This window comes from Chelonia mydas, chromosome 27 (genome assembly GCF_015237465.2).
Source record: "Chelonia mydas isolate rCheMyd1 chromosome 27, rCheMyd1.pri.v2, whole genome shotgun sequence".
NCBI lineage: Eukaryota > Metazoa > Chordata > Testudines > Cheloniidae > Chelonia > Chelonia mydas.
Window position 1 is genome coordinate 11,538,926 of NC_057860.1, and position 27,613 is coordinate 11,566,538.

The window sequence follows — 27,613 nt, forward strand, 5'->3', positions numbered from 1 at the left end:
TATATATTTTTCTGTGATTAATGTATTATTATAAGTATTATAATTATAATGATTATTGATATAGGATCATCCCACTAAGTTTGTTAAACTGGATTTTATATGGGCATGTTCCTTGTTATATAGACTGATTATCCCACATTCCTCCATTGGAGAGGAAGGTGTCACGGAACAAATGAGGAAACAGCAAAACTGTTTTCCAATATGTGACCTTCAGAAGCCACATGTCCCCTAGTGGAGGAGGCAGGTGGAGAAGAGAAAGAGAGGTAAGTTGGTAATGGTCCACAAATGTATGAGAGCGACAGGGTGGGTGAGGTAATATCTTTTACTGAACCATCATCCATTGGTGAAAGAGACAAACTTTCAAGCTCCCCAGGTCTCTTCTTCAGGTCTGGTGAAGCTCTGTGGAGCTCAAAGCTTGTCTCTTTCATCAACAGAAGATGGTCCAACAAAAGATGTTACTTCACCCATCATGTCTCTCGCATATCCTGGGACCAACATGGACAAAACACTTGCAAACATAAATGTATAGGCAGTGTGTTACAAAAATGTGGGAGTCAAGGGTCATGGGGAAAGGAAAATCAGTCTGACTGTAAAAGTCCATTGAAAATACTCTCATCGCTAAAAGAGTAATTATATACCACAAGCAAACTTATTACATTCCTGTGTGAGGGTGACGCATGATATTCCTTGACTTTCTTTTTTAAATTAGACAGAACCAGGAAGACAAAACTGACGTACTACTGATTTGATTCAAGTGGTTAAAGAAAAGTGAAGGCATTAAAGATATTTCAGTTGCTACCTTTTCAGTAATTAATGACATTAGAAGACAAGGTAATATCTTTTATTGGACCAACTTCTGTTGGTAAGAGAGACAAGGTTTCAAACTTACGCAGCGCTCTTCTTCAGGTCAGATATTACCTCATCCACCTTGCTTCTCTCATCTCCTGAGACCAACATGGTGACAGCACAACAACTATTAATGAAATTGTTTAATGAATAATAATCTGTACTTACCTAGTGCTTTTTATGCGACTCTCTCAAAGGGTTTTACAAAAGGAAATCAGTGTTTTACAGCCTGGGAAAATGAGGCAGTGGGAGATGAAAAGACTTGCCCAAGTCATTAGACCCCCATCTATGGTGATCCATAGCTCCAAACGCTAACCACTTGATCACGCTACACGCTTTGTGGGTGGTAGGACTGCACGATCCAACCTATGTTCTGTCAAGCATGAAAGTAAACCTGCTAATAAGATATAAACACTGGTGCAGAGGTCTGTTTTAATGTACAGTTGCCTCTTATTTTGCAGATGAAAGGTAGGTGTTCCTAGAAAATCTGGCAGTGCTGGTAACATGTTGCTTGTTTGGGACAGGAGAAGGACAGAGATGTAAGAAATAATTGTTTTTTGGGTGGATGCGGTTGATGAAAAGCAGGGGCAAAGTTCTTGTTTTTCTCCTTTTAACGCACCACACTGCAAAGATAGCAGAAGCTCCTATTCAAACAGAGACTTTGGCTTTGCTGATTGCAGGCTGGGGCCCACCTTCCACCCCCACCCCCCCGCAGGATACTCAAAGCTCATGTGGATTTCAGTGGGTTTTCTGTGACCCTATGTGGGGTGGAAGAGGTTAAAACCTACTGCTCATTACAGTGGCACGCTCACCATATTGGGGAATGGGTATCTCCATTTTCCCATTTTGTAGGTCAGGGTGGGATATGACACTCCACCCCTGCCCCTCTGCTAACATTCCTAGCTTGCTTTGGCGGGTGCACGCCATTTATTACCAGGGAACAAAACTGTTTTTTGGGTGAGGGGAAATTACACCTTTTAGAAATCCTACATGTTGTCTAGCAGGTGTCTAAGCATCATTGACTTTAGGGCAGGAAACCAAAAGTTCATCACTGCCCAGTTGGGACGATTTAAAGGGAGAGAGATTTAAAAAAAAAGAGTGTGTTTTAAAAGTCTCATTGAAACAAAGAGCCAAGTAATACTTAATTATTATTACAGTACCATAGAGAGGGCCCTTCTGACATCAAGGCCCCACTGCGCTAAGCACCATACACACATGCACCGAGAGACAGCTCCCGCCCATCACACCTACATCGAAACAGACAAGAAAGAAAAGGGGAAAGAGAGGTGACGTGATTTGCCTAAGCTCATACAACAGGTCAGTGTCAGAGCTGGCGACAGAGCTTGGTTCTCCTGATTCCCAATGAAGTGTCATGGTCAGGAGACAACACTGCCTCTTTGCCTAAAAAGGAAGTTCAATAATTCAAAGGAGGTAAACTGGGAAGGTCTGGGAGCTGGCAGTTTGGATCATCTTTCCTGAATGTGGCACATAATGTGATCCACAACAAGGGATCTGAAGGAAATAATCATGTGCAACACTTTAAAGGAAATCACATTAATGTCTTCATCTTAAATAACACCTATACTCTCTCCTTCATGGTAGTAACCATTTACAGTAACAAAAGAGAGGCAGATACCACCAGATCCTGTTGGGAAGGAAGTGACTTTGGGTCCAAAATGAAGAACACCCTTTTGAAGGTCAGGGCTGAGAGTGGTGAAGAGACTTCTGGAGCTGCAGAACATCCTCATGGACCACACTGACTAACTGTGTCCTCATGGCCCACACTGTGCCTCTCTTGTAGTGGCTGGTCCAAGCTCAGGATAAGAGCCTCATACTGCTACCAGCTAATGGAGTTGCCCCTTTACTATTATCAGTAGCACCTAGAAGCCCTAGTTATGGACTAAAACCCCATTGTGCTAGGTATTGTACAATCACAGAACAGATAGATTGCCCCCACCCCAAAAGCCTTTAGCTCATGCTTTGAAGTGGTAGTTCCTGGATTCTGTCATGTCTGGGGATTATTACACTTCAATTTAAAATCCAAGGGCTCCCTTCCATCTGGGGAAGTAGGCAAAATCTCAGACAGAAGGAGCTACTTTGAAAATGCATTTTCTCTAAACGGGGCACAGATTTTCTTTCCCAAGAGTGGGCAAGTCCTCCCCTGTTTGGAATCAGATGCATTATGATACATCCTTATCATGGGCTCTGAACTCTGAATGGCACTCTCATGGGCTAGTTTTACCAACCTCCATTCCCCAGAGTGGAATGGTGAAGGCAGCAGGTACTAGTGGCAAAGCTGGATATGGGGAAGAGCTTTAGAAGATGAGGTGGAAGAAAAGACTAAGCTGCCATGCAGCTATGTGAGTCTAATCATTACAACTCACTAAATACATGAAGCCCCATACATCCTTGCTCTAACACTTTGCAATGTCACGTAGGCCGTTAGCTAAGCCTGACTTAAATTCAAGCATTTTTGTTAATCTAGACATAGCTTTATGTTCTCTTGGAGCATTCAGTATAATTTACAATCATGTATAAGAAACTTTGATTCTTGTGAAAGTTTTTTCCCATTTTTATTTTATTTAGTTATATTTTAAAATGAAGTAGCTGCAGCGTGCGCAATCTGAAAAACGATACTAAAGTGCAGTTATATTCTGAATAGTGACTCTGAAACTACGGCCTCGTAAGGTGCCATGCTCATTGTATCTTTATGGCTTCCATGATGAAGTCAGTCAGTCTACAAGCAAAATTATTTTCTATGTAACTACTTTCAAACTCCAAGTACATTCTGCAAGTCAAGCTGGGATCATGACCACCAGTACAAATGATTCTGCAATTGGAACTTAGTGAATAATTCTATTCATGATGCCTGAGCCAGAATAGAATCTGGCTTCCTCTTCTGCAGAACTAACAGTTGTAACAATTCATTTTTGTAACTCACGTTAGCAGTTATGACTTAGCTACCCTGCTCTCTTGTGCCTGTATATGCCATTTTTACCTAGCCCCCTTTCTAAGCGCAACCACATTTTAAAAATCATAGGAAATAGAAAATGCACAATATAAATGAAACATTTTCAGGCCTCAGTTTTTATGGCTGCAGTTTTCTCCTGATTTTGCTCAAGACACAGATATGCTGTTTCTTCCCTGGCCTATCCTTTCCCCACCACAGGGATTAGTTATGTAAATTGGAACTTAATCCCTTAAAGGCAAATTTGCAGTTCAAGTCCAAGTGCCTGCTCGCATGGCCAACTGGAACCAAAACCATCAAGAAACTGGGGATGTTTTGCATTTTACCCTATTTCCTTGAACTATAAAGGTCTCTGTCAGGTTATAAAGGCAACCGACCAGATTTTTTCCCTTTTAAACAGATTCATAATACAATAGATAAAAGGAAAGAGGGAAAAAGAACCTTCCTAGAAAAGTGAGCTAAGGCTCAGTGAATTTCCAGCAATGTGGCAAACATATTGTCTGCTCCTGTGACTCTCAAAAGAATGTAATAAAAGGAAGACAGCAGCCCAGCAGGCAACTTCTAGGGGAACTGTCTGCCTTCCAGCCCCTTGATGTAACGCTCGAACAGGTGCAATATAAAGGATGCTAAACTGGTGATTATTAGGGCTGTTGGAAAAGGTTTCCTCTCCGCTGTCTGATGTGAATATTTTTTTAAAGGCACAGTATTAAGGGATATACAGGCCTTTTACAGATCATCTATTCTAAGGGGAATACTATGTTTGCACAGAAAAAGAAAGTTGACCGTTTAAAAGATATTGCTCTTGATTTGTGGCGCTGTGTATCAGGAATACTTCTTGTGAAATCAATGGAGTGATACAGGTGTAAGTGAGAGGGATATCAGGATCACTTAGTTGCATTTCATATTGGCTATTTTTCTCAGTAATGTCAGCCGTTCCCTGGACTGACTTCAGAACAATAGCTGACCTCCTAGCCACTCAAGTTTGCATAACAGGCTACAAAAGTTTTTAGGTGTGTCTATCTTTGTGGGAGTTGAGATGAAGTGGGTTTTTTTTTCTTCTCTGAAGTTGCTGACCTTTCAAGATTATCTGTCTTTATGGCTCAGCAACCAACCAAAGACTAAATAACAAGCAAAGATCCCGTGTGGTTCAGTGATTTCCTGGTTAAGCTTCTATCCAAGAGGCAGCATTCTCTTATTCTTTACATGATTTCTTTTAAAAACAAAACAACAAGAACAACAGAGATTTACAGGAAGGGAAGTATGTTTAATGTCAACTACCCAACTTTAAAATCCTCTTTTTATTGAGGTTGCCCTCTTCTGTTCCTCAGCCAACTCTGATCTCTTATGCAACATGTACTACCAGTACAGGAATAGAATTGAGCAATTTAAAAGGACATCTACTAGGCCCCTCCTAAACCAGTGCAGGACTGTCCCTACGCTCTACTTTTTTCTATTGCTTAGTCCAGTCTACTTTTTAGGGCTTTACTCTCTGGGACAGACAGTGCAGCCTAGTGCATGGGGCACTGGGTTGGGCATCTTGAGACCTGGTGTATGACTATGGCAAGTTATTCCTGTTGTCAGTTTCTTCCCCACCCTTTGACTATGTAAACTGTAATATTTTATGGGCAGTTGCTGTCTTTCACTGTAGGTTTGTACACAGTGGAGCCCTGCTCTTAATTTGCACCTCCAGGTGCTATTGTAATATACAGTAGAACCTCAGAGTTACGAACCCCCTGGGAACAGAGGTAGTTTGTAACTCTGAAAAGTTCCTAACTCTGAACAAAACATTATGGTTGTTCTTTCAAAAGTTTACAGCTGAACATTGACTTAATACAGCTTTGAAACTTTATTATGCAGAGGAAAAATGCTGCTTTCCCTTTATTTATTTTTAGTAGTTTAGGTTTAACACAGTACTGTACTGTATTTCCTTCTTCTCCTTTTTTTGTCTCTGCTGCTGCCTGATTATGTCCTTCTGGCTCCAAAAGAGGTGTGTGGTCGACTGGTCAGTTCCTAACTCTGGTGCTGGTAACTCTGATTAATGTCCTAATAATCTAACCCAGTGTACTCTAATAGCGCTCCTTACAATATGCTTTTCCAGCTACAGCTTTACTGTTTAACGTCAGGATATCCTTACACAATGGATGTGAAACTCCAAGGGCGCAATTTTCCTCCCTGTTCCCCTGGCAAGATGCTTTTTCTAGCAGGTGCCAATGGGTTAACAAATAATTATTTTAGCTTTTTAGGAGCCAATGTATGCCAGACGGTGGCGCTGGCCGTGCCCCTATCTGTCAAGAAGGAATTGTATAGATAATAGGATTTGGGGAATGGTCCTAGCTGATCACTCCGGAGATATCCGAGCTGACTGGGGTGGGCAAGCATCCCGCGTTTTGCACACACGTACGGATGCACACTTAGATTCCTGATCAGTTTCCAAGGGGAAAGAAGCTAAAGGGAGGAAGGAGGGGAGAAGAAGAAGAAAAAAGCTCCCTACCCAGTCAGGCGGCAGTCCCTGAACCTAAGATTTTACACAGCTTCTACGTAGCCATGATTGCTGTATAGACTGGAGAGCTTGTATGTGTGTGTGTGTGTGTGTGTATGTGTGCCTATGTGTGTGGATGGGAATGTGCCACCCTCCAGCGCCTGCCTGAGCCCTTAGCCAGCGCCTGGCTCTGCTTGATTGTCTCCTGGCAGGAACAATGTGGGTTTGCACTGGGGGTCCCAGACCCCTGTCCCCGCCTGTGGAAAGCGTGTGAAAGGCAGCTTTGCAAGAAGGGGGCAACGCACGGAGGAGGAGGAGTGTGTCCCTAGCCGGAGGAGGGGTGGAAAAAAGGAAGCCCTCATGGAAGTATGAAGGAGATGGTGGGAGGCTGCTGTGTTTGTTCTGACGAGAGAGGATGGGCAGAGAACCCGCTGGTCTATTGCGATGGACACGGTTGCAACGTGGCTGTGCATCAAGGTAAGGCAGGGAGGGGAAGACCCCTCTCCCCAGCGCCGGGCTTTGCTTGTGGGGAGCGGAAAGGGTGTGGGGAGAAGGGGGGGGAGAAAAACCCCAGATCCCCGCCCCCCTCCCACCCCGGCCTGTCCAGGCACAGAACAGCGATGGGAAGCTCTGAACCATCCCGAGCGGGGGAGGAAGGGGTGGGGGAGAAAAATGGGGGTGTATGTGTGTGGGGGGGCTTTGTTTTATCCCTATTGTTCAAAATAACGGTATTGTTCATGGGCCCTGCTGCGATGTCGGGGACTGTGCCCAGGGGGCGGAGCAGGGGGGCAGGAGTAACAGCGGTTTGGGGACCCTGGTGTGTGTCTACACTGGGGTGGGAGTGCAGGGGTGGGGTGGGGTGATTTTTGGTTTGGGGGGGCCCTAAGTGGGGAGTGGGTTCTTAGCCCCGGGTGCTGTTTTTTGGGAGGGTCTGCAGAAGGGGGTTCGCCAAAGCAACACACCACACAAACGGGAGCCTCCCGGTTGTTTACTATTCGCCGTTGTTATTATTTGGAGCGGGGTAAACTCTGGGAGTCCTTCGCAGAGAGCAGGGACCTCTGGCTGCGTTTCCCCGGCTTCCTCCCGGAGGACTGTGTGTTTATTAGTAGGGCCCCGGGGGGACATCTGTGGGGACAAGATCTTTAGGGAAAGTGTCTCTGTGTGTGTGTGGGGGGGGGATCTGATGGGAGGTGCAGACCCCCACTCTGGAGGCGGGGCAGGGGTTTGCAGAGGTGACAGAAAGGCAGGGAAAGGGACCGGGGCTGGCTGCTTTGGCAGATTATTAACGTGGGGGCGGGCGGGCCGCAGGGTTGCGAAGGGGGTTAAAAGACCTCGCTTGGCAAGTGTTTCTTCTGCTCCCTGCTGCACATGGCTGGGTTATTAATGCCTCTCCGGGCTGAGTTAACCCTTTCGAGGGGCAGCACCGGGACCCTCTCACAGGCTGGGTCCTGCAGGGGGAGGCAGCCCCACTTATCCCGCCCCCCCCCCCAGTAAGGATTACAAGCATTTGTAAATGACTTTACATAAAGGGCAGCACACACACGAGCTGGAAATGTTGCCCTCCTCAGATCTGTGGGAAATAGCTTTTTAGTGGAAGTCCAGCAGAAGGGGAGATGGTGAAAAGCTGAAGAAGCACAAGATTATCATGTGATTTTTGTTTAATAATAGAAAGTATCCTGGTCTCACTTGGTGTCTGTCTATCATCATCATACATAAGCCAGTATCTATCTATCTATCTATCTATCTATCTATCCAGTGTACTGCCCTAACTGCCCCAATAACAAGGAGGTGAGTGAAACCAGACAATCACTACACTCTCCAATGAACTCACACGTCAAAATGAAAAAAAAAACAACAACAAAAACAGCCTTTCACCCTCAGGCAAACACTTCTCCCAAGTGGTCACTTTGTATCTGAGCTCTGAGTCCTCCTCAAAGGAAATCTGCTCAATACTTTCAAAAGCCAAGCCTGGGAACTTAAATTCGTAACTCTGCTAGACACCAAAAATCATGGACTTAATAAAGACACCAGATCTATGGCTCATAACAACAATCTGTAACCCACTAAGCCTCCTTTGTCCTTTGGGGGAGGTTTAGGTTGGATATTAGGAAAAACTTTTTCACTAGGAGGGTGGTGAAACACTGGAATGTGTTACCTAGGGAGGTGGTGGAATCTCCTTCCTTAGAAGTTTTTAAGGTCAGGCTTGACAAAGCCCTGCCTGGGATGATTTAGTTGGGGATTGGTCCTGCTTTGAGCAGGGGGTTGGACTAAATGACCTCTTGAGGTCCCTTCCAACCCTGATATTCTATGATTCTATGACATCAGAGGTGATGACTGCCCTCTTCACCTTGAATGGTCTCTTGCAACATGTGTTAACTCCTTATCTGTTCCACCTTGTATTTAGCTGTGACGCTCTCAGTACCTTTCCCATACCTGAAGAAGACTCTGTGTAAGCCCTAAAGCTTGTCCCTCTCACCAACAGAAGTTGGTCCAATAAAAGATATTACCTTACCCACCTGGTTTCTCTTTATCATACATAAGCCAATATCCATCATTATCATACATAAGCCAATATCTATCTATTGTACCCCAATATTTCTTTCTCTCTTGTTCTCTTTCTTTCTAGACTTTCTTGTACAGGTTTCTGTGACTGGGAGGTTGGGCATTCTTCTGTGGCTTATATGCCATGCTCACACCTGTAATAAGAGGTCATTTGCAACCAGGCGAGCAAGGGGAAGTTAAACCGAAGAAGCAGAGCTTGCAGGGGAATTCTCCTCACAAACAGATGCAGTGCCTCCTGTCATAAAAGAGTTTATTCCAGGATGCCTGTAATGATCTGTTAGCATGTAGCTGGTCACTCTGAAATGACACTGGCTTGTTGTTTTAATGTCATTGGTGTCACTCTTCTACTTCCTATTTTTGTAATACCAGAAACTTGAGGATATTTTTCTTCTCTACTGATTATTGGGCATTGGCATCTATGCCTTTCTCCTTCCTCCCACCCCCACCCCCACCCTGAACATTAACACATATGCTTTTAATTGGTAACTAGGACAGTTCCCACTTTTACAGTGCTTTATGATTCTGAAGTGTCTTTGTTTACAAGCCAATGCAATGATACTGGGACTTTATACGTTTACTACTTGCTACAGAGACAGCAGAGCAGGCACAAAACATTGTTTTGGTAGGACCTACAAAACCACTTTTGAGTTTATAAAAGTCTGAGTCATCAAGTAGTGTATAAAGTATCACACAACCTAGATATTTAGACTTGGAAGACTTGCCTCCTTCAGGTTATAATAATTTTAAGGGACATCCTATTTGATATCCAGAAACCTTGTCACCCTCTCTTAGTATACTACCTGTGACCATGGCATTTGGATATGATTTTGGCATACTTTAAATTTTCTCTTCCAAATAGAGTTGCTTTGTTAATTTATCTCTTTGTGCTTTGTGCGCAAAGATAAACCATATTTAGCTTTTGACTGCATGAATAAAATAGAGTCAAAAATGAGCTTACTTTAAAACTTCACATTAGAGCTGGTCAAAAAATGGAATGCAATTTTTGGTGAAAATTTTCCTTAAAACATTGTCCCATTTTGTAACTCAAAATTACATTTTTCAACAAAAGTGTCATAAAAATGCAAATTAAGAACATTTTCAACTCTGGTTCATGTACAGTTTATATTTTCTTTCTTTCTCTCTTCTTGTTCAAGCAACAGGCAGGGAAACTAATAATGTCTTCAGCTGAGTGCTTGCCTCTGGCCGTAAGCTTATTGCTAAAGATGGATCCAAGGCACTCCTCTGTCATTGCTTTTATGTAGTTTCTATTTTCTTATGTGTATGCCTTGGCTCACCCTGGAGTGAGCCAGCCCTTTCAGTTTAACTCCACCACCCCCATTCCCCCCCCACCCCCGCCCCAGCTCACATAAAATCTCAGGCATTAGAGAAATGGTGAAAACTTATTGTGGTCCTGTCCCGTCTTATCTCCAGGGAACATCACATGAGTGCTTCCGGCATTATATTTTCAGATGCTTTGTCCAACCTAGTTTCAATGATGGGGACTCCATTCCAATTGTCAGCTCAGCTTTGAAGGTTGAGTGAGGAAGATGTAATTTGTTCTTTGCTGACGGGTCCCTACATCCTAGTTGAAGCAGGAATGACCATACCCCTGTCTTCTCTTTGCTTCTGTTGCTTTAAACCCACATGCATCCTTCCAGAGTCAGCAACATTCTCTTAAAATCCAACAAGTACATCCCTTGATGGGTTAGAGAGAGGCACAGTTGTTGAAGGAGGTAGGGCATCCTCAAGTGACATCGCCAGTCCTTGGAAAGGGTTATAATGGCCAGGATGCTGGATTGCCCCATGGCAGAAGGGAAGCAGGCTGATTATAAAAGAGAGAGCTTCTGTTCACACAGAGGGAGCTGGAGACCATCAGTCATGTTGGGAGAGCAAAGAGAGGGGAAGATTTTGATAAGAGCAGGGTAAAATATGGAGATTTCCTGGATGCTAGCTGGAGGCTGTTACATTAAAGTGGAGCTTGTTCCCCACATTGGTCCAAAATAGCCCAGATTTGGTGACCTTCCTGGCATGCTGAAAAAAGCATCTCTTTCACGGGGTTTTTGGAGAGGGCTAAGGGTATGCTTCACAGTGATGAAGAGATGGAAAAGAGATTCTATAGTTGTCTGGCTGGCAAAATTCCTGGTGAAACGATTGCTTTAATGCTGCTATAATTTTACTGTATTATTAATGATGGTTAGGGTACCCCTAGAGCCTTGGATAGGAGTCTTTTTAATTATTTTAAATCTAAATAAAGCAGAACCTGGTGGATTTGAAATTGACTGGGGATTGTGGGAGTCGTCTCTCCACTCCATTTAGGCCAGATTTTCCAATGAGCTCAGCTCTCATTCAGGCCAGATTTTTCAGAAGCTTTCTGCATGTTGGGTGCTGACCTCTTCTGAAAGTCTGGCCCGAAGTGTCACAGCGGAACTGCTGAGTACTTTGGAAAACTTGGTCCCTTATTCAAGTGCTGAGCTCAGCGGAAGATCTGGCCCCAGTTGTGGATCGAAGGAGAATGTTCCCTACCTTTAAAACCCTCCTCTGCAGCCTAGAGCTAGCTGCATGCAAGACAGCTGCTATGGTCCCGTGGCAAGGCCTTAGGTTTGAGAGCCAGACAATCCTGGGTTTTATTCCCCACTCTGCTAGTAAGGCAAGTCAGTTTGCTGCCTTGTGCCTGTGTTTACAGGGTGTACAGCCTGTGTTATGCTGCAGGTCAGACTAGAATTAGATGATCTAATGGTCCCTTTGGGCCTTCAGACTGACTCTTGTTTTACAATGCACTAGGGTCTGCAGGTCTGACCAGAGCCAGGGGATGTTCTACAACAGATTTGTGAGGGTGGGAGAGAGAGGTGGGTGCATTGTGTTGTCTGGTGGTGGGAGTCGGGAGGATAAGCTGCTGTTTAATTTTAATTTTTGCTCTTGTAATTTAAGTCTGCCTGCCTATAGCTTTGGAGAGGCAGCCCCCCCCCCCTTTTTTTTTGTTTGTGTATGAATCTGAATAATTTAAACAAATAATGAAAAAGCCAAATTAATTTTCTCCTGCTTCCCCCTCACAGCTTGCTACGGAATCGTCCAGGTTCCCACTGGACCCTGGTTCTGCCGAAAATGTGAATCTCAAGAGAGAGCCGCCAGGGTGGTGAGTACAAGTCACACCTGTCTTTACACTGACTAGATTATTCTGTTCCCCTTTTACTCCCCAGGAATGGTCCAGTGGGGTGGGAAGTGGAACTCAGGAGATGTGGGTTCTCATCCCAGCTCTGCTGATAACCTTAGCCAAGTCCTTCAAATGTTCTTCCTCCTATTGAAGTTTAATATGATTTGAGTGCCTAACTCCCTTTGAAATTCCCTGCTTGATTTAAATCAAACCCATCTTGTGTAGACAAGGCCAGAATCAATATAAGCCAGGTTTAAGAGTGCCCACGCAGCCTTTTGCACTGATTTAACTACATTCTTTTAAATCACTGCTTTAAACTAATGTAGACAAACCCTTGCTATGTACCTGTGCAGCACCTATCACAGTAGGGCCCCCAGTCTCAGCTGGGGATTGTAGGGGTCCTGGCAATACAATTATAGCTGTTTCACAGGTGGGCATACAGAAGTGAAGTGAGTTGGCAAAGAGCTCAAGCTAAGGGCTTGTCTACACTGCAAAGTAGTAAGTGGAATAGTTAGGAAGAGAACCCATGTCTCCTAGCTTGCAGACCCCAACTCTAACCACTAGATCCCACCCCCTGTTGGAACCAGGACTGCAAACAAGACCTTGACTCCCAGACCCCGCCCTGCTTCTCTAACCATTGGGAAATACTGCTTTTATATACACTGTGGTAAAGAGTATGGAATGTGCCTGAAGGTGGTTTTATCTCATGCAAATAGTTTCCTAACAGAGGGTCAGGACAGGAACGGTAATCTGGATTTCACGCCCCTCCTCCTCCTCCTCCTCCTTGCCCCTGCGAGGGAAGGACACCCTGCTGTGTTAGTTACAATGCAAACAGTGTCTCAGCTGAAATAATATACATGCACATGCAAGTCCTCCTGTGGGGGGCCCCTCACCTGTGTGCCTGGCGAGGACTGTAATGTTTCAGCAGGAGACTATGCCCCTCAATCTACCTTCAAGATAGCAGGAGAATAATGGCCCTGCAGGTGGTTCCTCTTTTAACTCACCCTCAGTGAAATCTGTTGGACAATGCATAGTGGGCTTCAGTGATGCCGTTCATTCATGTGACATTCAATCCTGGCTCCACAATAACCAGACAGAGATAACCTTATTTCCGAAGAAGAGCAGGGGGTGACTGCCTAGCTAAATCTCTTACCTTATGTGTGTTAGACACTAGCAGTCCTAACAGCAGATGCACAGATGGGTAAATACCTAGAAAGAGTCTAGTCCTTTGATGTAGGAAGCTGTGCATCTGGTGATCAGTGAGGGACTGACTCAGCTCTTGTGAGTTCTGTGCTGAGCTCTGCTAGCTATTTACTATGTGGCCTTGTGTACCACAACACAGTGGGTTGGGTAGTACACTAAGACCTAGAAGACGTGGGTTGTGTTCCTGGCACTGCCAGGGGCTGGCGGCTTTGCTGTGCCCTAGTTTCCTCCTCTTTAAGAGGAAACTTATCTTCCCCTGGGTAGCCTTGGTTGCAAAATTCTGCAGGAGAAGTGCAAGATGTTTTTAGTATCCCAGTGATACGATCCATTGGCATCCATATCTCACTTGCAGTGATTGGTTCTGAGCTGAACTCCACTGAGAAATAACAAGTATCAAGGGGTAGCTGTGTTAGTCTGTATCCACAAAAACAATTAGGAGTCCGGTGGCACCTTAAAGACTAACAGATTTGTTTGGGCATAAGCTTTTGTGGGTAAAAAAAACAAAGTTTTTACCCACAAAAGCTTATGCCCAAATAAATCTGTTAGTCTTTAAGGTGCCACCGGACTCCTTGCTGTTTTTGAGAAATAACAGCCAGCCTCTGATAAGGTTTTGCACTTGCATAGCTCTCACCATATGAGAATCTCAAACCACTTTATAAAGATTAAACATTACCTCCCCCAAAAACATGAACTGAATGAATATTTATAGCCTCATGTTACAAATGGGGTCACTAAAGCATAGGGAAATATATGACTTGCCCAGGGTTTTAAAATCTAGATCTTATCATTCCATACCCCTGCTCTGACCAGACTCCCTCAAGCTGGGAAGAGAATCCAGGAGTCCTCATGCCCAGTCCCCTGCTCTAACCATTAGATTGTGCTCCCTGCTCTGAACTAAGATGAGAATCTAGGAGTCCTAACCTCTAGGCCCCCCTGCTCTAACTTTTAGGCTCTGCTCCTTTCACAGAGCTGGAAGGAGAACCCAGGAGGCTAGACTAGAGACCAGATTGGTTGAATGTAAGGAAGAAGAACTGCTAATCCCTACTCAGAACCCCTCCTCAAATTCACAGGTCCCTAAAGGATGCTATGGACATTAGTGTGCTTACAGTAAGCAACTGAAAACCTATTCCACTTTGTAATCAAATTGTCTGGGAAGCCCAGTAAGCTGCAGTGGCCCGGAGGGCAGCTTTAGCTGTCTTTTAGAAGCAGGACTATTAAAAGTCTTGTGTGGGTCTGTTAACCCCTCTTGTTATGATCAGAGCTTTGCTAATCGCATGGTGGGAGAGACACTTTGATCTAAGGGTTGGAGGGAAGAGTGTAGGGGCCTTTTCAAGTGCAAATTTCTTATTACAGGGCTGCAGTTTACTCTGCTCTCTTTGGGCTTTGCTGGGGTTTCCATGCAGATCATGGGAGCAGCTCTCCAGTGCCCTCCCTGGGAATCCCAGCCCAGTCAGAAGCAGTGCATTCATATACCAGACCAATACCCAGTGTCTTTCATTCTTGTGCCGAGGGGGTGGGGGGCTGACTGCTGAGTTCCCGATGGACTCTACCATTTCCCCCCACGTTTCTTATTATTTTTAATATTATTTAGCACTGGTGAAAGTTGCCGGTTTGCCAACCCATGAGACTTGAGTCTCTTATTTATCCAGAGAGCAGGTACAGCATAGGCCAGGAGAGCAGAAGCTTCCCAAACTCTGCCCATGGCCGAAAATTTCTCAGGCTGTTTTTATATTATATACACATATTAATGTGTATTGCACTAGAGATCAGAGACCAGGGGCCCTTGTGATGCTCGCTGCTGCTCAATCACAACTACAAGATGATTGCAGCGTAAGGGTCTAATTCTCCATTGCCATGCAGTCACTGACACCGGAGCAAAGTGGGTGTGAAACATTATCAGATCGGAGTGATAGGCTCAGACACCTAGTTTGCACTGGTGCAAAGTGCATGGCGATACAGAATCAGGCCCTGGTGCAGCTACCCTGTTGCAAACCCCTCCTGTAGATACAAGCTTGCTCAGGTGCAGTATGATTTCCACTGTTTTGAAATGGGTCTAATCTGCCCTGGGGCAAATTGTGTGTGTCCTACCAGCGTGAAGCACATCTGCACAGTGGCTCGCACCCCAGTGTACAAGAGAGCTCGAGCCTATAGAAGAGGTTACCTCCAGGGGGCAGAGAGGAGTTGGGTCTCCATGGCCCCTTCAACTACAGATGTTTTTGCTGAGAATGCCAGTAAAGGAGCAATTGTTTGTTGCTAAATGCGATGATGGTTTTTCTAACTCGGGACACTATCCCACTGAGGAGTGGAATCTCTAGAGCTTGTAACATACAGCAAACCCAAACAAGGGCCCCACATCCATGAACGTTTATTCCACTAGCCCCCCCACCCCCACCCAGCTCACGTTGATGGCCCCCATAATTACAGCTGGTCATAAATTTTCCATGGAAACTTTTTTTGCGGGGGACAGAAAATGGCTTTTTCAACAAAATGGACATTTTCGCCAAAAAAGGGTCAGTTTTTCATTGAAAATTTGCGGGGTTTGGATTTTTCATCCCAAACCTGCAAAACGTACAAGAAAAATGTCAAGAAAAATAGAAAATACATTTTGTTTGCCCTTAATTTTTTCATGGGAGGAAATTTTTTTTTCTCCTGCCACCTCTTTCCGCAAACATTAGTGCAAGGTTGGCGGCACAAGTGTGCCAGCATCGGACACGCTCCTGGGAATACGCATTTGCTGTAGAAGCCACGCCAGTACCGAAAGCCATCTTGAAAGCTCATTGTGGGTTGGGATCATCCAACCAGGGAGCAGGAAAAATACCATGTGAGCCATCACCTGTCACAAATAGTCAGATACAAATAGCCAGCGACACAAAAAGGTGTGGAAAGAATGAATACTGGGACTCACCATCTGCTGTGAGGTGCTGGGTGGATCCTCTGTCCAGGGCCGGGTGCGTTAATGAGTCTCCACTTCCATTGTCCCCTGCCGCCATTTTAATTAGGGCAGCCAGGTGTGTGTTACTGAGCCAGTCTCGGTCTGTTCCCTCCTGGCTGCTTCCTTTGCTGGAACTGCAGGGGGCTGGATGGGTCTGGGCAGGGGAGGGCACACACAGCCGGAGGGCATTTCCTCCGCCCCATTTGGCTGCAGCGGCCTCCCTGGTTGTGGGGCTCCCTCCCCTGCTTCCGGAGAGGCTGGTGGAGATGGGAAGCCGGAGTCTGGTGTGAGGCAGGGATGGTCCTGGGGCTGGCGGTGCTGTGGAGAGGGTCCGGCGTTAGTTGGGTCTCGTCTTCTCCCCGTCTGCCATGGCCATTTCTCTCAATGGGGCCAGCCCCCCTCACCGCCACAGTGCACTGCCTCTGGGGCCAGTTCCTCACTCTCTGGGGCTGCCTGCCCCTTTCCCTTCTCCACACCAGGCATCCTACCCTGCGGCCCCCCAGTGACCGGCTGAGGGACGATGGCGAAAGGTGGGCGGCGGGGGGGGGGGGCGCTCCAGCCATTGGTCAGAAGGAGAGCTGGGGCGGGGCTCCCTTTGGAATTCCAGCCTCTGCATCCTGGCGAGTCCGAACCCTGCAGCCAGGGTGAGCTCCGGCCCTGGGCAGAGGGCCTGCTCAGAGGCCGCACACCCCTGCCAGCACTGCCAGCCCCAAGCATCCAGAAATAACGAGCCAGGCCAAAGTCACCCGATTGGCTGAAAAATCCTGAGGTGATTTGAAAACATGTTTGGGTTCTTTTTGTTTGCCTGCTGCTACTTGAGTCCTGGTTTCTCCACAACCACAAGGGCCAGAAATTTACTTAAAAAAAAAAAAAAAAAGAAAGTAGGCTGGGAGTTTAATGTAATTCCATGACTACAGGAGCTGGCACGTTAACATCAAACATCGGGAGACTTGTGATAAATACTCCTGTGTTGGGAATGGTGCTGGATTTTACACTCGGAGCGGTAGCTGCTGAGAGCACTTTATGACCAACCCATATTGTGTGAAATATCTTCCCATAAAACCATTACAGGTAAAAAAATGGGTCCCTGATAAACCATGGACAGAAAAAGGTGCAGGATTTTTTGAATTCATTGTTTCCTGCGGATGCTTTGCCCATCTTTGAGCTGAAACCCTCCAAGCTCATTTCACACGGTCATTCATAACTCTTGGGCCCAGAATTGTAAAGGGCTTTCAGGCATCGTCACACTCAGCGCGGCGAGGCCTAACTGATTTAAGAGTCTAAATCTCTTTTTCAAAAGGGATTGAACCACTTAGGAGCTAAGATTGCATTGACAGCTGATGGTATTTAGGTGTTGCAACACTGACCACAGCAGTGCCTAAATAGCTTTAAAAATCTGCTCCTCAGTCACTACTGACCGAGGCTGGACCAGTGACCTAGAAATGAAAGATTCTGTATCCCCTGAGCTAGCTTCCTTCCACTAAGTGTATTATCACAATGAGGCAAATAGAAAAGTGACCCTGGCTTAGATCCTGAGCTTGTGTGAATCACCATAGTACCACTGAAATCAGTGGAATTACACTAGTGGTTCTCAACCCCTGGGGGTACACAGAGGTCTTCCAGCAGGTACATCAACTCACCTAGATATTTGCCTAGTTTTACAACAGACTACATAAAAAGCACTAGCGAAATCAGTACAAACTAAAATTTCATACAGACAGTGACTTATTTATACTGCTCTCTATGACTATACACTGAAATGTATGTACAATATTTATACTCCAGTTGGTTTATTTTATAATTATATGGTAAAAATGAGAAAGTCAGCAATTTTTCAATACAAGAAGGCTGTGACACTTCTGTATTTTTATGTCTGATTTTGTAAGCAAGTCGTTTTTAAGTGGGGTGAAACCTGGAAGTACGCAAGACAAATCAGACTCCTGAAAGGGGTACAGGAGTCTGGAAAGGTTCAGAGCCACTGAACTACACCAATTTACACCAGTTAAAGATCCGAGCTCTTAATCACTCATTGGATCCCTCTGGTGTAAATTAGAGAGAAAGGTCGATGCAGTAACATTTTATTGGACCAACTTCTGGTGGAGGAAGGTACAAACTTCCGATCTACGCAGAGCGCTTCTTCACGTTGGGGGCAGGAAGCCGAATAGCTCAGATGGAGGAAGCAGAGTGACTCAGACACTCTACTTCCTTCCCCAGACCTGAAGAAGAGCTCTGTGTAGCTCAGAAAGTTTATACCTTCCACCAACAGAAGTTGGTCCAATAGAAGATATTACCTCACCCACCTTGCCTCTCTCATGTCCTAGGACCAATGCGGCTACAATGCTTCAAACACTTTGGTATTGCAGACAGGACAATATCTGGCTTTGCTGTCGTGTATCCCCCCCTCACACACCACTTCCTCTCAGTGAAGAAAACATCATCCCACATAATCCAGCCATGTGCTACATGAGAACATCTCTGTTCCCCATCCCTTACCAGGAACCATACTAACCTCATTGTTTCTGTTTGATTTCAAGAGATGCGAGCTGTGTCCCCACAAAGACGGAGCCCTGAAACGGACCGACAATGGAGGTAAATGCCCCTGCACAGAGCAGTCAGCTTGCTTTCTCATTGCATTGTCTGCTGGGGGGATGGCAGCACCAGTTCCAGATGCAGAGTAGTGGTTAACAACGTAGAAATTACTGCACTCATTGTCCATCTAGGTTGCCAGTGCTGGATGCTGTCTAAGTTGCCAACCAGTGGACAATGCCAAATGCTCCAGAGGAAGGAGTAACATCTCCCCTACCATACACACACGTACCTCCTAATGTACCTACAAAGGCAACACTATTCTCTGGAAAAAATTCCTTCCTGACCCCTAGCTGGTATTCTGGTTTATGCCCTGAAGCATGGGGATGGCCTTTGTAATTTTCACCTAAGCTAGTGTCACTGCAGATGCAGCTATTGTTCATATAAATACATAACCTACTAAACTATTTACTTCAATCATATGCTGTAGCGGTGAGTTACAAAGGTTAATTATGCTGGAGAGAATACCTCCCAGTAGGGATAAGAGGGGAATTGATTCTCTGAGAGAGCTAGTCAATCCTTGCCCTCTCTGCTGAGACTTCCAGCAAAGGAGTCGGTTAGTGGGGAGGCAGGACGGCCTAGTGGATAAAGAAGAGGTTCTGTTCCTAGTTCTGTCACTGTGTTGCTGGGTGACCTTGGGCAAATCACTTCACCTTCCTGTAACTTAGTTTTTCCCCATCTATAAAATTGGGAAAATGATACTTCCTTAGTAAAATGCCTTGAGATCTATGGAGGAATAAGCGCTAGGTATTCTTATCATCATTACTAGTGGCTGTTGTGATGATGATTCAACTTGGGCTAGTGCTGTCCCAGGCAGGGTGGAGATTCTGCTTCTGCATCTGATTCTGTTGAGGATTCGGAATTTAACAATCAAGCTGGGGCGGGGGGGGGTTGCTGTAATGGAGTGGGACTTTCCTCCAGAGTTGTCCCATCCGCATCTTGTGGAGAGTTGTCCTTCTCCCAGCTGGCTCGTGGTTCTGGCTGGTCTGCAACAGTCTGGGCTTCAGATGTCGAGTGGGTCATTTGTGGGGAGGAGTGGACATTCTAAACCTGCTCTCTCCAAGAAATTTCTGTCCCTTTAGTTAAAATTTGCAGGTGGTATCTAGCCATCTGTCTGTCTACAGAGGATGGCGATCGGTTGTTCTTCATGTTCACCAAGGGTGGGACAAGAAGGAATCAGCTTAATTTGAAGCACGACAGTGTAGGTCAGATATTAGGAAAAACTTTCTAACTCTAAGGATAAGGAAGCACTGGAACAGGCTACTGAGAGAGGCTGTCGAATCCCCATCATTGGAGGTTTTTAAGAACAGGTTGGACAACCTCCTGTTAGAGATGGCCTAGGTTATAATTCATCCTGCCTCAAAATGTGGGGATGCCAAGATGACCTCTTGAGGTCCCTTCCAGTCCTATCTTTCACAATTAAAATCTCAAGGCCAGGATGTGATTTAGTTTAGTTCCCTCCCTTCCAGCCTCCCCCGAACTGTGATTCCATCCTACTGCCTATTTGCTGCCCTCCCCAGGTCTCTGGCATCTCATGGGGGCCTGCTGTGATCTTCTCTCTCCCGTTTGCTTCCCCAGGCTGGGCCCATGTCGTCTGTGCTCTGTACATCCCCGAGGTGCAGTTCGCCAACGTGCTGACCATGGAGCCGATTGTCCTGCAGTACGTACCTCACGACCGTTTCAGCAAGGTGAGGCTGCCTGAGGAGGGAGAAGAGTTATTGGAGCTAAAGGACACGGTTGGAACAAGAACAAAGGGGGTTAAACTGGCCATGAATAAACTTAGGCTGGAAGTTAGAAGAAGGATTCTGACCATCAGAGGAGTCCCTCTAGGAGCAGTGGGGAGAGCAAACAACCTAACTAGTTTTAAAATGGAGCTTGATACATTTATGAACAGGGTGATATGACAGCATGCCAACCCCTGAGTACACCCCCTTGTGGCATGGCGTGGCCCCAGTGCTTAATTTGTGCCCGGGCTCATCCCTGGCGCCTCTAGGTTTGCTGTGTTAATTATGAAAGTAAAAAAATTGCTTGAGCCCTGGCACCTCTTTCATTACAAATTAAGCACTGCATGGCCCTGCAGGCCCTCTCCTCTCTCTTTCTTGTGTCATGCAATTATTTACTAGTAGACCAGAGTACTTAGACCAAGATTTCCTCCTGCTAATAAGGAGGCTTACTTATTAACTCTTGCACAAAGTACAAACTCCTTAGCTCCTCAAATCCACCCTTCTTCCGGGAGCTAATTCAGACAGGTCTCCTCTCCTCAGACATCTCACAGTCTCCACCTGGGCCTGTGTGCTCTCGACCACGTAGACTTCTACCTCCTGCTAGCATTTCTAGATGCTGCTCTGAGAGCCTCTTTTCTCTAGGAGAACCCTCCGTCAGCTGAGCTCGTACCCTTTTATCAGGTGCAAGGGGGTTAATTATTGACATGGGGGCGGGGCTGGGCTGGGCTAGGCTAGGCTCATTCTCCTTAAAGAAGCCCTTTGTGGATAGACTGGGCCCTGACTCCTTTTAAAGGGGCCAGCCACCCTGTGACATAAGGGCGGACTCTATGATCCAGGAGGTCTCTGTCAGTCCTTTCTCCCTTTTCTCCAGATGCCCCCACCTCCATATGGTCTTTGTTGGGCCTTTTCTTATTCCCTGCATTTCCTATCCACTTTGGGTTCATTTCCGGGTATTTTATTCCCTTTCAAAAACATATAATAAAGTGAAGTCTCATTAAAATTCTAGAATCACAGGGTTAGAAGGGACCACACGGGTCATCTAGTCTAATCCCCTGCCAAGATGCAAGATTTGTTGTGTCTAAACCATCCAAGGCAGATGGCTATCCAGCCTCCTTTTGAAAACCGCCAGAGAAGGAGCTTCCATGTCTTCTCCAGGCAGACTGTTCCATTATCCTGGTGTTCTTACCGTTAGGAAGTTTTTCCTGAGGTTTAATCTAAATCTGCTCTGCTGTAGTTTGAATTCATTGCCTCTTGTCCTGCCCTGTGGCAATTCTTGCAAGTTACCTTGATTTCCCTCCACTGCCATGGCTCCGCCTCTGACTTGTGCCTTTGCATTCCCATTGCCCTCACCCGGCCCTTGCCCAGAGAACAGTTCTTGTTGTGTGTGCAATGCCCCATATTGTGGTGTGAGCCACTTGTTATATGGGGGGGCAGGGGAAGACTGTGAGTGTCTGTCCCCCCCCTATTATTAGGGGATGGCAGGAATGGCGGTTCATCTGCCCAATGCATTGCAGGGAGAATGGGGATGGGTATCCCTTTGACCCACATGTTATGGGGAACTTGTGGGCTGAAGCTGTCTTTGACTCACAGGTTATGGAGAAACATGCGTGGGGAGAAAAGGCAAGGAGGCTGTTATTGGGATCAATGGGGCTGAGGCTGAGTGGAACACTGAAAAATAAACCAGTATCAGTGTCACAGGAAGGAACTGATACACCCCCCAGGGAGAAGTTTGGGAAGGTCTTTGCGGACTATGGAGCAGTGTGCATGGGATGGGGAAGGCCTGCCCATTGCATGGCCTCCATGGGGTTGAGGGACAGCTCACAGCCCTCCGTTTCCTTTCCCCAGACTTGCTATATCTGTGAAGAGCAGGGCAGGGAGAGCAAAGCAGCCTCTGGGGCTTGTATGACCTGCAATCGACATGGCTGCCGGCAAGCCTTCCATGTCACCTGGTGAGTCGCCGCGGTAACGGCCCCCATCAGCTGTTTTCTGTGCCACAGCCTTGAGGCCATGTTAAGCAGCAGACAGGGCCCCACTCCAAGGGGAACTGGGCAAATAACACTGACTTTATATCCCCCCCACACACCTACCAGAGGTGGAGGAGATTCCCCAGAGTTGTGTGAAATTTCACAAGAAGGAGGCATTCCCAGGGTGGGGCAGTGAGTGAAGGGGATTTCCCTAGGACTGGGTGAAATCTAATGATAGAGAGGCTGACTCACAGCCCAGGGATGCTTTTTCACGAGCACAGGGCCTGGAAGAGCTTAATCAGAAGTATATGATTTTTAAGGTCTCATCTCTCATGCACCTTCAGAGCCTGTCGATCACGGGAAGGTTGGAATTCCCTGCTTTGCACTGGGAACAGCCTGGCTTCCTTACTCATGAGCTATTGTCCCTTGGAATAATCACATGTCGCTCAGACCAGTCCCCAGCTAAATGCAAAAATTACAAATAGAGGTGGTAGACAATGTTCAACGTTTCCACTAAAACCTTTTGCGAAAATTTTCCCCACCAGCTTAGAGAGAGGTTGAAATGGTTCCAAAGTGTCAAATTTTGGTGAAAATTTTCTCCTAATGTTTTTCAAATCGCTACCCTCTCCCTCTCCCCCCATCGCAAACCATTTATTGAACAGGCCAGGATGGGAAGCATCCAGCCCTTCATGGGACAAAGCACTCAGCACATGGCCTGTTGAGGTTTATGCTCTGCCGCCTTCCCCACCTTGTGCATTTCAGTGCCCAGATGGCCGGCCTCTTGTGTGAAGAGGAAGTCCTGGAAGTCGACAATGTCAAATATTGTGGCTACTGCAAGTATCACTTCAACAAAATGGTGAGTCCCTTTGTTTCCCTGGTAGGGCTTATTCCCTCTTGAAAGGGGAGGCAGCATCTTGGGGGTTGACCCTGGATCGTCCCAATGCCTGGCAGCAGGAGAGGCCCTGAGGGGATGTAGGCGAGACCTTAGCCTGTGCCATGGACCACTCCTTGGTTCTCTTGCTCTCACAGGGCTAGCAGAGCCTGCGAGTGGCTACCTTCCCTGACCTTTGACGCAAAGCACTTTAAAACTATGGGGCTGGTTCTGGCCCCCTGCTCCTGCCCCTGTAGGGCACTCTGGGAGCACTCAAGGGGCCGGGGGGAGATTCTCCAGGTGCAGGAGCAGCATAGGGCTGATGTAAGCAGCCCATTACTACTCTGGCCTAGGTGGTGGTCTTGGGACCAGTAGGGGACATGTCGGGACAGGAGGGAATGTGGTGCTACAGGGCTCTTGGTACTAAGGGGGTTCTGAGCTGTTGTCCAACCCATATGCCTTCCTGAAGAGGTTGCTGTAAGATAGAGCAGCCCTAATTTATGCCTGGAACCAGGGGTGGCCCAAAGATGGCATGAAGACACCCAGGAGATGCAGCACAGAATCTGGCCCCATATATATATATATATATATATATATAGCGCCCCATCAAAATGCAGGGAGGAGGGTGACACGCTGCCCAGCATTCAGGGGAGATTTGGGACAACAGGAACATGGGCTCTTCCCCATTACATCACAAGAGGAATAGGAGGGAGAGGGACCCTTCCCAATTTAGAGACCCCTTCTCTCCCCAACCCTACTGGAAAGAACACCTAATCCCCAGCGCTCTCGGCCCCTGCTTTGTTTGGTGGCCTTTCCCAATCTCCTTCCCACTTATCAGGGCTGTCACATTCCGTGTCTAATATCTCCGGCCTCCTCCCCAAAGTCAAACTGGAGGCCACATTCCTGCTATGTGGGTCCCTTCATCACCCAGGACAACCATGGCCCTGTATCTGCTTTCCCGATGCACTTATAGGCAGCAGGGCTCCCCAGCAGCCACCTCACCAGGGGTCTGAGAACAGAGCCCCCCTCACCCAACATCTTACTCAAGAGCATTGGCCTTATCTAGGAAGGGGGCCTGGATATAGAAGCCAAGCAGGGGAGTCTGGTTTGGGCCTATCTCTATATATCTACCCATGTGAGCTAAACAAGGGTTTAGGGTGGTACAAATCAGGTCAGAGCACCATCTCTGCCACAATTCAGCTCCTCCTCATAGGTAAGCTCCTCTCCTCCTTGCTTACAAAGCTCTCACCCCCAGGCAGGGCCTAGCTACTTCCTCTGCCTCGTGCGTGTCTTTGTGCACTGGCCATGTGGCATACAGGAATTGGATAGTATCCCTTGAAGCAGTCTGTGAACCCTCTGGTGGCCCTCACTGTGCTGCTCTGTGCTTTCGAAACCAGTCAGAGCAGCAGTATGCGTGTATAACTAGGCTTGGCATGTCAGTCGCGCATACTAAACACACTTGTTGGGCTCCCCACGTGGTTTCTTCACACCATTATTGTTGTGTAAAGGGCAAAAGGCACAAGAGACCACGAGGAGCGATTTGAAGTGGAGTGACATATAAGAAGCGGGGGGAGGGCTGTCCATCTGACCAGATGGAGAGTTGCTGGGGTAGGAGAGGGGAAATCAGGTAAAGCATGTCTCATTAATCCCCTATCCTCATTCAGCTTGCCCAGAAAGTTGGCAAGCTGTAGGTTATCCTGCTTGTAATCTTCTTTCTAGTGAAAGGGTGAAACTCCTCCAGCCTCCCTTCCCAAGACCAGCAAAGGGCCATGTGGCCCCTGTTTTAGGCCACACCGACACCACGGTTGTTACAGCAGGACAGCTGCCACTATGCCATTGTAGCCACACCTACACTGGGGGGGTTGCCTTGGCTTAACTACAGCATTCGGGGTGTGTGTGAATTTTTCATACCCCTGAGTGACGTAGTTAGATCGATCTAAATTTTAAGTGTAGCCAAGGCCTTAGTCATGATTTTGCTGAAGTGCTGAAGCATTGGCCCTGTCCTCACCATTGGCTCTTTATTTTTTTTGTCTATTCTCCATTTCCTCCCCCCAAATCCCCCGCTTATCTCAGAAGACATTGCGTCACTCTGGAGGCAGCTCCTTCATCGCCGGGAGAAGAAGCCGGTCTGTGTCACCCGCTCAGGAGAAGCCTGTCTCCCACCATGAGAGGCCAAAGAAGGTAATGTTCCCCTGGGTATGTGTCTGTGCATTGAGAGAGTAAGGACTTGATCGTATGGGGTGAAAGAAGGGAGAAAAGGGTGTGGGGGCCACAGGTATCCTGTCTGATGTATCATTGCCGTCCAAAGGTGTTCACAACTGGAGATTTGTCCACTGGGCTGCATTTTCAAATCGCACTCTAGAAACACATGGTAAATTTGGAAGCACAGCCATGGTGCATGTGAAACACTGCACGTACAAAGGGAACACATGCCAGCAGAGGTGCCCATGTAACATGCTTTCCCTCCCTTCCCAGCGGTTGTTCCATATGGAGGATAACAGTCTACTACTGCCACCAGCTAGTAGAGTTACTTCTTTAGCTCAAGTGGGAAGAGTCTGTGCTGTGGTGCTGAAAGCAGTGGGTTCAAATACAGCCTGTGACTTATGCTTGAGGTTATGCTCACAGACTTTGGAGGCTTTGCATTCAAGGGCCAAGAGATTATGGGTCACAGAATTTTGGCCAAGTTGTTAACTGTAAACAATAAAATAATTCATAATAACAAGCAAGGTGCTTAATTAGCCAAATTAAGCACAGTCACATGGATCCTGCCCTGTGGTGCAAAACTAACCAAGGAAATGTCTCATTTTGGTTAAATGATTATTCTGAAGAACATCACACTCTGTGTCTGTCTGGAATGATAGTTATTTAAACGAGTAAGATGTGCTTACCGAAATCACGACAGTATTACAAGCCATGTTAATGAGGGAGACAGAGATGTGCTCTCCTATTGGCCACATTGATGTCTTCTGAGACTTTATGGATCAAATTCTGCTCTCAGTTATCCTGGTGTGAATCGGGAGTGACTCCATTGAAGTCATTCAGGTTTACACCAGTGGAACCGGGAGCAGAATTTAGCTCATTGCAGAAATGCAGCTGATGGTGCCATGGAAACTGGAGCAGGAACTCCTAAGGTCTTGCCCTGGGTGGTGTCTGGGGGTGTCTGGCTTGCTAGCTTTTATTTTGTCTTGTTTTAATGCTGCAGCACTCCATAAATAAACAAACCAATTCAAATCCAGCGCAGGCTGGTAATAACCAAACTCCAGAACTCCCTGAGGGCTTGTTGGGTAATTTCTGTGGAATGAGTTGGGTGGATCTCAGCCCAGTTCCCAATGGGCAGGCACATCCACCTTAGAAAAGCAACATGGCTGCAGTGAATGCCACCTGATTTCCTTCTTGCCAGCCCCATCCGAGAGGGGCTGAGTGGGTGGTGAAGATTCATGTCCCCTCTCGTCCCTATTGAGAGGTCCCTCCAGATCTGGGTTGACACACACCGGCCAGTACGTGCGAGCACCGTGCCGTACCTGATCCGTAGTCGAACAGGGGAGACGTCAGTTTCCAGGGATGCTTGTATAAATTCACATGCACCCCACTGCTGACCCTGAAAGAGCAAATTTCCTGGTGTAGACGAGGCTAAGATACACCAGGATATATTTACTCCTCTTGTAAGTTGCAGCTGCTGGGAGGGAGGGAGAGAGAAAGAGCCTTTGTGTCATGGATAGAGAGAGCTGGAGCTTGGCACCGGGTAAACAGCTGTAATGGAACGTGCTATTTTTAGCCAGCACCAGCCAGAGGGGTTGGGGGAGGGGGACGGGATCAGTGTGATTGACAGGAGCTTTGGAGATCCCAGCTGGAATTATAACTGACTGAAGCTGCGAAGGTCAGGGTAAGACGTTTACTGTATTTACACAGACTTTGGCAGCGGGGGTGACAGGGGCGGGATCATTGTCATGTGCCTAGCAGGCAGGAGTGTAGGTGGTGCCGGTCTCCATGCTGAGGCTGGAAAAACAGGTTGGCACTGGAGGGGAAGCCAGAGCAGGAGGAATGTATGTTTGTTTGCATTTCTGCAGCGCTTGCTGCTGTTGTCACGTCTGGGTGCCTCACAAACAGGGATGGACTCAGCCCTACAACTCTGCCCAGCCCTGGGTGGATCATCACTGGGTTTGTACAGCCCCTAGCACAATAGGGCACTGGCCCATGACTCTTAGGGTGCTACCGCAATGCAAATAAATAATCGTAATCGTAAATCATTCCCCCATTACAGACGGGGAAACTGAGGCACAAAGAGGGCTAAGTGTAAACCTCCTCTCTCGGGGGGATGAAGCAGCTG

General features: G+C 46.8%; 1 protein-coding gene across 6 annotated transcripts in view; it reads left to right on the forward strand.

Moving 5' to 3' along the window:
- The first annotated feature begins 6,097 nt into the window (after positions 1 to 6,097).
- The window catches only part of MLLT6 (MLLT6, PHD finger containing), a 66,418-nt gene continuing 44,902 nt past the window's right edge, over positions 6,098 to 27,613 (forward strand). For 2 of the 6 annotated variants that reach the window (XM_037886766.2, XM_043536729.1), the window contains exons 1-7: positions 6,345 to 6,770; positions 11,909 to 11,988; positions 18,676 to 18,730; positions 20,306 to 20,415; positions 22,297 to 22,400; positions 23,178 to 23,271; positions 25,360 to 25,467. In XM_037886766.2, the coding sequence (XP_037742694.1) occupies positions 6,662 to 6,770; positions 11,909 to 11,988; positions 18,676 to 18,730; positions 20,306 to 20,415; positions 22,297 to 22,400; positions 23,178 to 23,271; positions 25,360 to 25,467 (660 nt within the window). In that variant the 5' untranslated portion in view covers positions 6,345 to 6,661. Of the gene's footprint in view, positions 6,771 to 11,580; positions 11,702 to 11,908; positions 11,989 to 18,675; positions 18,731 to 20,305; positions 20,416 to 22,296; positions 22,401 to 23,177; positions 23,272 to 25,359; positions 25,468 to 27,613 lie in introns of those variants that run through there. The other 4 variants (XM_043536728.1, XM_043536730.1, XM_043536731.1 and 1 more) reach the window with 4 other exon arrangements.